The sequence below is a fragment of the Pteropus vampyrus genome, unplaced genomic scaffold (genome assembly GCF_000151845.1).
Source record: "Pteropus vampyrus isolate Shadow unplaced genomic scaffold, Pvam_2.0 Scaffold23, whole genome shotgun sequence".
In the NCBI taxonomy this organism is placed as follows: domain Eukaryota; kingdom Metazoa; phylum Chordata; class Mammalia; order Chiroptera; family Pteropodidae; genus Pteropus; species Pteropus vampyrus.
In genome coordinates, this window is record NW_011888804.1 from 10,327,288 (window position 1) to 10,338,427 (window position 11,140).

The 11,140-nt window shown below is 39.7% G+C and overlaps 1 protein-coding gene across 1 annotated transcript in view; it reads left to right on the plus strand.

The window, feature by feature from the left end:
• PI4KA (phosphatidylinositol 4-kinase alpha) overlaps nucleotides 1-11,140 on the plus strand; it is a 129,322-nt gene that overhangs the window by 29,365 nt on the left and 88,817 nt on the right. The window contains 3 exon segments of the mRNA XM_023528293.1: nucleotides 2,243-2,359; nucleotides 8,442-8,535; nucleotides 10,734-10,822. Of these exon segments, the coding sequence (XP_023384061.1) occupies nucleotides 2,243-2,359; nucleotides 8,442-8,535; nucleotides 10,734-10,822 (300 nt within the window).

The following is an 11,140-nucleotide window of genomic DNA, read 5'->3' on the forward strand; positions in this document are numbered from 1 at the left end:
CATGTCATCTAGACTGACCCTTATATAAACCATTTGAAGGATATTATTGAAGAGCAGTAGCATGGACAGTGTTTATCCTGTACTGTGAAGTGAGTTCTGAGTCCAGTTAATGACTGTGCCTTTGTATCAGGCACATTATCTCATCTAGCTCCATGCGGGGACTGCTGTGTAGATGGGGAAACTAAAAATCAGCATGTCACCCAAGTGGCCATGCCAGAACCAGGATGTGACTCTGGTTCTAACTCCAAAGTCCATGTACATTTCACACCTTTAAAAATTGTCAAGATTAGACTTTTTTATATACAACAGAAAAACAAAACATGATCTTTACCCTGCCCCAAAAGCAGTCTCTAGGGACTTAGAAAGGGACTGCAAGCAAAGATAATTAAAATTTTAAGCATCGTGTGTGTGGCACGTGGGAATACTGATGAGTTATCTTTTTGTATGGTTTCATCTTTTCCATATTTAATAATGAGATTGTGCCAGTTTTGATGAGTTTCTGAGTAACTCTATTCTGTCTTCTAGCACCTAAGGTTCATCTTCCAAGTCTGAGGCACCATGTGTTGTCTGTGTGTTCCAGAAGGGTGTTGATTAAGTATTGCATAGTACAGGGCCAAATACATGGACTTTAACAGGGCCTCAGACTCTTTCCTCTGATTCCATTTTGATTCATTAATCAACATTCTTTGCATCTCATTGACTCATTCTGATAGAAATCCATCATCTTTCGGTCTTTTGTTTACAGTGATGTTTCTTGAGAGACTTTTTCTGTCAAGATATGCGATTCTCTGGTGAAAGTGTCTGGAGCCTCTGAAATGAGCACTTTATTGTGGTTAGTCTGCAGCTCTGTATTTTATTTCCCCTCTGATTGTAAAGCGCATTCTCCTTGTGGAGGAACAATGAAGAAAAGTGGGAATTTAGCATTTCTGTCCTCTCTTGTTACTACTTCATGTTCTTTTGCCTAAGCATTTAATTTAAAAAAGCATGTATTTCCCCTCCCCCATATATATAGATTTTTAAATTTCACTTACTGGATGTTTTTTCTTATTACATAAGTAATATTTTCCCCTAGAACATGCTTTGAAAAATATAAAGTACAAAGAAGAAACATAAAACCACTGATCATCCTGCCTTTCAGATATACATTTTGATATATTTTCTTCCAGTATTTTTTCTGAATATGGTAATTTAGATCATTCCTCTCATGACTTTATAGAACATTTAGGGCAAAAACACTATTTTTAATGTTTGTAATATTAGGTTAAACTTTGCAAAAGCATTGTTTTTGTAGGTTGAAAATCATTGAATATCAGCTATTTCATATGATTCAGCCTAATATTTCATCAAGTGGTTGAATCATTTAGTCTCCCAAAGTTAAATAGATTGTTTCAGATTTTCAGTTATTTTCTTTTTTAAAATTACAGTGATAATTGGTTGACTCATTTTCAGGGCAAATGTCAAGCACTACACTTTCCTTAGCTGTTAAAACATTCCACCAGGACCATATGAATGTCAGCGAGTGACTTCTCATTGGGTCCACAGCCAAACAGCAAGGTTAGGACCTCCTGGTATGTCGAAATGCTCTGTTCAAGAGCTTGTGGCAGAGATTTTTAAAACCGACATCACCTGTTTTCCTGTTCATACTAAATCCAGATTTTTTGTTCCTTTATGACAGATATTTACTGTTCGTTAATTTTGAAGATAATCTTAGTTCTTCCATTTATTCATTAAGTTTCTGATTTATATGCCTGCTTGCCTTCTGCTAGCCACTATTACGGCATATTCAGTAATAATAAATATTGTTTATTGAGCACTTACTATGTGCTGTACACAGTTTTAAGTGCTTTACATACATTTGATTTTTAAAGAGCCCTAAGGAGGCATTATGCTAGTAGGTAGGTTTGGGTAACTGGCTTATAGGCACCACTGGAAATTGGGGACTGCGGACTGTCCTGACACCAAGTGCGGGCATTAGCCATTGCGCTTTTACTGCCTGTGTATACATCATTATTACCTGCTGCCCAGGTTCCTCAGAGTGTGTTCGAGGGATATGTGTAGAATTATTTCAGAAGCTGAAGATGTCTTTTTTATGATCTTTTAATTGGAAAAAATGACTTACTGGTTATATAGACTCATTGCTCTTCTACGGTGCTGATTTATTTTGAATGTGGGTTGATAATTTTAATTAAATTTATTAGTTAAATTAAATGTGGGTGCTGTTTTTTGTTGTCTCATTTTCTAGGTCCAAAAGCTGCTTTGTATGTGCCCCGTAGATTTCCATGGGATCTTCCAATTAGATGAAAGACGGAGAGATGCAGTGATTGCGTTGGGCATTTTTCTCATTGAGTCTGATCTTCAGGTAAGTCTTGACTAAATTAAAAGTGTTTCTACAGTGTAAAAATGGGGTATAATTAGAACTTAAATTTGTTCCTTCTTAAGTTTATCTAAAGTACTAGAAGAATGCATACAAATTCCTAATAAAAGTGGTTAGCAGTGGGTAAGACAGGGTAGGCGGAACAGGTGGGAATGAGACTTTTTCCTTTACACTTCTTAGGACATTTTGATTTTTGGACTGTATGAATAAGTTATGTTGTTAAAAAAATAAAGCTGTGGGTTTTTTTTTTTTTTTGCCAGAAAGTTAGTAAAATGCTTTGTGAAGTAACTGTGTGCCCTCTAGAGTAAACTTGATTTTCAATCTCAGGTAAAATGCTCATCAGTCAGAATTATAGTAACTTTTTTTTTTCCTTCCAAAAGGACAGTATTTTCTTAAATTTTTATTTTTTTAATCACTGTTGACATACAATATTATGTTAGTTTCAGGTGTATAACACAGTGATTAGACATTTATATAAGTTACAAAGTGATCACCCTGGTAAATCCAGTATCCATCTGACACCATACATAGTTATTACAATACTACTGACCATATTCCCCATGCTATATTCTACATCCCTACGACTTTTGTAATGACCAGTTTTGTACTTCTTCATCCCCTCCCCTCTTCACCCACTCGCACACTTTTCACCCATTCTGGCAACCATTGAAATGCTTTCTGTATCTATGAGCTTGTTTCTGTTTTGTTTATCATGTGCTCTAGATTCCATGCATAAGTGAAATCATATGACATATGTCTTTCTCAGTCTGACTTACTCCACACAGCACAATACCTGCTAGGTCCATCCATGTTGTTGCAGATGGCAAGATTGCATTCTTTTTTATGACTGAGTAATCTTCCACTGTATATATGTACCACCTCTTCTTTATCCATTCATCCACTAATAGACATCCAGGTTGCCTCCATGTCTTGTAAATAATGCTGCAATGAACATATGGATGCACATGTCCCTTCAAAGTAGTATTTTGGGTTTTTTTCAGATAAATACCCAGAAGTGGCATTACTGGGTCCTTCTATGTCTCTGGTTATAGCCTTTGTTTTAAAATCTATTTTGTCTAAGTATTGCTACCCCAGCTTTTTTGTCTGTTTGTTTCCATTTTCATGAAATATATTTTTCTACTCCTTTACTTTCAGTCTGTGTGTGTCTTGGTGATCTGAAGTCAGTCTCTTGTAGGCAGCATGTAAAGTTCTTGTTTTCTTATCCATTCAGCCACCCTGTGTCTTTTGATTGGAGCATGTAATTTATTTACATTTAAACTAATGGTTGCTAAATGTGTAGTTATTGCCATCTTATTATTCATATTTTTGATTTTTTTTTCTCCTTAAAGAAGTTCCTTTAACATTTCTTAAAATACTGGTTTGGTGGTGATGGACTCTAGCTTTTTCTTGTCTGGGAAGCTCTTTTTCTGTCCTTCAATTGTAAAGAGTAGAGTAATCGTGATTGTAGGTCATTGCTTTTCATCACTTTGAATATTTCATGCCAATCTCTTCTGGCTTGCAGTTTCTCTTGAGAAACCAACTGACAGTCTTAGGAGAGCTCTTTTGTAGGTAACTAGATGCTTTTCTCTTGCTACTTTTAAGATTCTATCTTTGTCTTTAATCTTTGGCATTTTAATTATGATGGGTCTTGGTGTGAGCCTCTTTGGGTTCATCTTGTTTGGGACTCTCTGCCCTTCCTGGGCTTGTATGTCTATTTTTTTCACCAGGTTAGGGAAGTTTTCTGTCATTTTTCTTCAAATAGGTTTTCAATTCCTTTCGCTCTCTCTTCTGGTACCCTATAATGTGAATGTTGGTATGCTTAAACTAACCTCATTTTGGGGGATTCTTTCTTCTTGTTGTTCTGATTGGGTGTTTTCTACTACTTTATCTTCCAAATCACTGATTCACTTCTATCTTTCATGTAATTTACTGTCAGTTATCTCCAATGTATTCTTTATTTCAGTTGTTGCATTATTTATTTCTGACTGGTTCTTTTTTACATTTCCTATCTCTTTGTTGACGTTCTCACTGAGATCATTGAGCTTCCTTATAACCAGTGTTTTGAACTTCGCATCTGGTAGATTACTTGTCTCCATTTTATTTAGTTATTTTTCTGGAGCTTTGTTCTGATCTTTCATTTGGGACGTTTCTTTGTCTTCTCATTTTGGCTGCCTTCCTGTGTTTGTTTCTATGTATTAGATAGAGCTGCTATGTCTCCTGGTCTTAGCAGAGTGGCCTTATGTAGTAGATGTCCTGTGGGGCCCAGTGGCTCAGTCTCCCTGGTCACCTGAGCCAGGTGCTCTAGGTGTGTCCCCTCTGTGGGTCATGTGTACCCTCTTGTAGTAGTTGAGTCTTGGTTGCTGTTTGCATGTCGGTGGGAGGGATTAACCCTCAGACTAATTGGTTGTGAGGACTGGTCGTGACTACAGTGGAGGAGCCGTTGTGCTGGGGCTGATCCTATGGAGCAGAATTTGCTTTAGCAGGGCCTTGGTCCCTGCCTTGTCTGCTCTTTGGGTGTGTCTTTTGTGAAGGTGGTTGGGCAGTGCTCTGGTGTGATCTGAAGCTTGCCACCCGGTGTGTTCTAGGGCCTCTTGGGAGGGGCTCTGTTGCAAGCCAAAGTCAGCCACTGCCAGTGCCCTGCCCTGGGACCACTTGGTATGAGCTGCAAAGTAATCTGAGAATGATTACCACTCATGCTGGGCTTGGAGGTACCTGGGAGAGGCTAAACTGTGAACTGAGGCCTGCTGTTGCTAGTGCTGGACTTGGGGCTGCTTAGCAAGAGGTATGGGGCATGCTGAGGCCAGGTGCAGCTTATTTGGAATTTGTGAACCTTAGAGATTTTAGGAAAGTCCATAGCATGAACTAGGACAAACTGTTTATGTGGAAAAGCCACTGGAAGTGGCTTGGATGGGCCCAAAAGTTGGGTAGGGTGGGATCTCAGGGAATCACCAGGACAGGGTGAATGGTATTAGTTAAATTGGTGAAGACTCAGGTATGGCGCCTGCCTGTGTCTGCATGCTGGGTAAAAGAGGGGCTCAACAAAGGAACAGTGGTTTCTGCCAGCACTTCTGTCTGGGAAAAAGCTGCCCCTCCAGCCCTCTCCCCGAAGCCAGACAATTCATTTCCTCTCCACATGTTCCTGGTACCTTTCTTGCTGTTGCCCCAGAGCTGGAGCTCAGAGCAAGTGATTCCATCAGCGAGTAAGTCTGTGCAAGTGGGCCCTTTAAGAGGAGTGCCTGGGACTCCAGCAGCCCTCTGTCTCATTCAGCCACAGTCTCCACTGGTTTTCACAGCCAGAAGTTGTAGGGACTTCTCTTCCTGGCACTAGTGCTCTGGGCTGGGATCCTTCGCCCTCTGGAGGGACCTCCACAGCTGAGATAACCCTCCTGATTTTCAGCTGCCAAATGTGGGTGTGGGGCCAGCCCCTTTTGTGTCTCCGCCCCTCCTACCAGTCTGGACTTGGCTCCCTTTGTATCCTTAGTTATCGGACTTCTGTTCAGGTAGACTTTGGGCGATTCTCAATGATGATTGTTCTGTAGTTGTAATTTTGATGTGATCGTGAGATGAGGTAAGCACAGCATTTACCTATTCCTCCATCTTGCCCAGAACTCAAGGACAGTATTATTTGAGATAATTTTGATATAATGCCATCTTTTTCAAAACTATGATAGTTATAAATTAAGTTTTAGAGTATGTGTTAATGTGCCTTTTAAAGGCGATTTGAAAACCAGTGTTGTAGCTCCACTAGAAAATGGTATGGCTGTTGTTTTTTTAGTATTTATCAAGGCTAATTGAAGCTAATGATTAATCACTGCATATACAGTCTTATTTATCTGTTTATTTTTATCATTATCAAGAATCATTTTTTAATTCGAAGCTTAATTATACCGTTAGGAAAGTAAAGATGTTAAATATTTACATTTTTATTTATCCAGAAATGTTAGCTTGCATGTCCTGGAAATTTTACTTTTCGACAGACTGTTTATACATTTGAAAAAAAATACACATTTTAATTTTAGAGCAGTATTAAAAAGATTAAAATAGGTTGTCTGACCAAGGCCATGTGAAAAACCAAAATTAGATGCATCACCTGCATTTTAGTTTTCTTATTTATTTACAAACATGAAAAGAAAGAAAATCATTTCTACTTTTTTATTCTCCAAGTCCTATGTAAATTTAAATATTAAAAAATAAAGAGGAAAAGAATTTTTCAAAACAATCTGTATAAGAAACTACTGCTGTTCAAATATGTGTTACTTGAAAATATCTTTGACAAACATAGATTTACCTGTAAGTCCTTAATACTTATATTAGGCTTTTTAAGGTGGCAAGGAAGAGATGAATACAAATTACCTTTGGTGTAACTCAGGTTCTAATTAAGGATTTGGTGGGGCACAGGGTGGCAACTGACATCCCTCAAGCCATATAGTCTGCTTGTGATTCTGGGGACGACTGCCAGCCTCATGGACCCCAGAAGAGAAGACCAGCATGCTTTTCCAGGCCCCTGGACCGTAGGGATCAGCTTTCTCTTTATCTCCCTGTTGTTTATGTTTCTTGCCTCCATCCAGGATGGGCTGTGGCATTGGCCTCCTTTATGTCCAGTCGGTGGATTGCCCTAGCAGCAGCTATGGCTAGAGTAGCAGAGGTAGTTTACTTGCAACATGCTACAAAAGCCGTAATGGTTTATACAGGAAAGAGTACCAGGGCTACTTCCTTTGCAGGAGACTGTGCTGTGCAGGCCCTTTGGAGTCTTGTACCTGTTAGTACACTAGGATCCTGGACAGATGTCATATTCAGCTGCTTTTCATCCTTTAGAGGAGAAATTGTTTTGTTTTCACTGATGAAAGTTCTCTATGTGTTTGGATATCAATTGTGGCATGTAACATACTATCCCCAAAATTAGTAGCTTAATATAATAATTTTTTTTTTCTCACGAACCTGCAATTTAGACAGCACTCAGAAGAGTCACTGTTTTTTCTCCATTAGGTGTCACCTGGCATGGCTGGAAGGCTGAGGGCTGGAATCACCTAAAGGGCTGGAATCACCTAAAGGGTTATTTATACCATGTCTAGGAGGTGATCCTGGTTGTTGTCTGGGACCTTAGCTGGGGCTCTCAGCCAGTGCACTCTATGTATATGGCCTCTCCCTGTGGCCTGAGCTATGTCGCTGTGTCACACCATAGTGTCTGAATTCCAAAGATGAGTGTCCTGAGAAAGAGCCAGGTGGAAGTTGCACTACCTTCTCTAACCGAGCCTGGGAAGGCAGTCTCGTGTGTACTATTCTATAGATACACTAGAAGCAAGTCACTAAGGCAGCCCATCTTTCAGGGTAGGTGAATTCGACTCCACCTTTCCGTGTCACAATAATTACAGCCATGTTTTCAAAACTACCACATGCTGTTTTAGTGTTTCAGAATATCAAATTGTATCCCTCTTTTCTGGAGGACACTTACCTCATTTTTACCAGAGCATCTATAAATGGGAAACAACCAATAGAGCAAATCATGGAAGGTTATGAAGTTATGTGTTGTTGGCTAGTTGGGAAACTAGAAGAAAGTAATTTTTTTATTGACTAATGATGTCTATAAAGTCTAATGTTCAATTCGAGAGGAGCCAAAGGAAACATGAAACAGTATATTAACCAAACAAGGGCTATTAACAACAGAAGCTATCACTAAGTTTAGAAGCTTGTGGCTGTGAGCTGCTTTCTAATCTGGAAGATTCAGAGGCCCACTGAAGGGTTTGGGGCCTCTCTGAACACCTCTCAGTGAAGGCAGCTTCGAGTGTGTATGCACATACACACCTTCTTCTGGAGAGGCCCCCATGGGAGCCCAGGCCCCAGAGGACGCCAAGTTAGGCCATACACTCAGCTCCAGAAGGGCAGGTTTTAGCCCTTCCCTTAGGCACTTGTGGTGTAGGCTGCTAGGAAACAGGAAGGGTGCAACGCCATTTGAGCCACCTTTAAGGTGATTAGGAGGTGGGTATGCTTTGCTTTGACCTTAATCTGTGCTAAAATGCTACCAGTCACACATTAAATACAATTTTTTTTTTTTTTTTTTTTTTTGTAGCACAAAGATTCTGTGGTTCCTTACCTTCTTCGACTTCTTAAAGGTCTTCCGAAAGTATATTGGGTAGAAGAAAGCACAGCTCGGAAAGGCAGAGGTAATTTCATATAATGTTCCCTGGGTGCAAGGAAAAATATGTATGTTCTATGCCTATAAGGTTCAAGTGTTCAATTATATTAACACATCAGTTAGAATGCTTCCAGCTGGTTCCACTCCTGGCTGTAGGACACTTGCCTGCCTGTAGCAACTTGGGCTGTGCATACTCACTGTCGTCCAGGGCCTCTGGGCGAGAGGATGGGAGGGGAGGGAAGGGCTGAGCAAGCCAGCTTTTAATTACACTCTGAGAGAAAGCAGGAACTTTGAGACCTTTAAGAACCTTTTAGTATATCTCATTGGCCAGAATTGGGTCACCTGCCATTCCCTGAAGCAGTCTCTGTTACCATTAGTTGAATAGGCTCACTCCTGGAATGAGGTCAGTTCTCCAAATTGCATTGCTGCTACTCAAAAAGGAAGGGTGAGATGGATTTTCGGGACTCAACTCCATGTTCGCATAAATAGTTTTATTACTTTGTTGCTGCTGCTAAGTTTCAGTTAAACTTTGCCCCTTTAGAAATGGTAAAAATTCGTGTGTATTTCTTTTTAACTTGTATTTTACTTTGATCTCTCTTTAAGGTCAAAGAGAAAGTTAGATCATCTTTTTCCCTCTTCTTTTCCGTTACCCTTCCCTCCCTGCCTCCCTCCTTGCTTTCTTTCCTCCCTCTTGAAATATTTACATTGGTCCACTGTGTGCCAAGCATTGTGCTATTAAACATTTAAAACGCTGATGTTCTTGTATATTGATTTCCCAAGACTCCAGAATCAGCTTGGAAGACCTCCCAACATTTTAGAGTTCATGATCCATGAGACTGAAGTTTCCTTGTAATCTCTCTCTCCCTCCCTCTCTCTCTCTCTGAGGCCTGAGGCCTACCTTCCAATATAGTTGGTGGCTATAAAGACGGCCCTTGTCCTTTCGGTTTTTGATACAGCCTCAATTTGTTAGGTAGGCCATTCTGCTAAAGATGGGTTTTACTATTCTCAAGAAGGTCCTGCTTGTGCCTGGATTCCTCTTACCTTTGCATTTTTATCATTTCTGGTGATCTACTGTGCCTAAAACGGACAGATCCCAAATTATGCACATATTCTGGAATATAGAGAAAGTGTTGTTAAAAGGTCAAACATCCATGTCCATTATTGTTATTTGGGAAGAAGTAGAATGCCAGTAGACATTAATTTTGTTTTTCTATTCTTTTATTTCAAAACAAATATCACTTCTAAATATGTGGACTCAGAGTGCCATTGCTGGACCAGAAGCATCAGCTTCACCTGGGAACTTGTCAGAAATGCAGATTCTCAGCCACCATATCAGAGTTACTGAATTAGAAACTCTGGGGCCGAGAAGCAGGCAGCCTGCATTTTAACAAGTCCTCCAGGTGAGTCTGGTGCACAATCAAGTGTGAGAACAAGCTAGAGCTGCATCTGAAAATTAGTGCAGAAGTAGAAATGTAAGTCTTCTGCCTTGTGCTGTGCATATGGCCATAAAACAGTGGATAGCTCTATGTCCTCGATTAAATATTTAGTATTCAGAATAGATTAAATATTTAGTAATGATTGGACCTACACAGCAAAGGTTCTAACATTTTGAAGGTACAGTTGATAGAAGTGCTGCTTAGTGTTTGGTCTTTTGAGTGTAGAGTTCCCTTTTCAACCTTGAGGCCAAGCTCCTGAGAACCCTGATGCTAGGAGGCTCAGTAGTGGCAGGGCTTAAAAATCTATGAGGAATGGAGCAACTCTTTGGAAGCTCTTATTAGGATTTTCTCCATTTGTCAAAACAAAGCAGAAAATAAAATATAAGCATTTAATTCAGCTTAAAGTAGTAATAGGTATTTGACAGTTACCCTCCAGTATACCATCTCTTATACTCTATCAGGATTGATTTCTCACTTTTAGTTAAGTAGGGAATAAAAAATGGAATCTGTCGAGTTGAGAGGCTTTATAATATGAAACTGTAAAATTGGCTCATGAAACCTTTAAGTTTATTGAGCCAAAACGTTTTATTAAAAGAAAGATAGGGGTATTTCTTAGTAAACATGTTGGGTCCAAATCTGTTCTTTTGAGACTCATCTCAGCGAGGGTACCACTGTAAACTGGTCCCTTGGCAAGCTGTATGAGAGAGGAAACATAATGAATTGGGTGGCCAGTAGGTGTGGCCCAGTGTCTTATTTGTGATGACTTGATTTGTGTCTTTATGCCTTCTAGGTGCCCTCCCAGTGGCAGAGAGCTTCAGCTTCTGCTTGGTAACTTTGCTGTCTGATGTAGCCTACAGGGACCCTTCGCTTAGGGATGAAGTAAGTGTGTGGTGAATTGTTGTGCATTTCTATAAGATCAAAAAGAGTTCTGAAGTGATGACAGGAGGAAAAATCAAATTTGAAATGATTAGATTGTTTATATTGATTTCTTCGTACTATCAATTACACACCTAAGAAATGTTTACTACTTGTTTACAGTACTTTTCAGGTTACCTACTGATCTTTTGAGTCTGATCCCACTCAGCTTTCCACATAGTCCTGTGAGGTAAGCAGCAAAAGGCAGAGGCAGCTTTCCTGATGCTTTTTTGGGGATTGAAGTCTTTCATAGAATATTCTAGATGAAGCTAATCCTTTAAG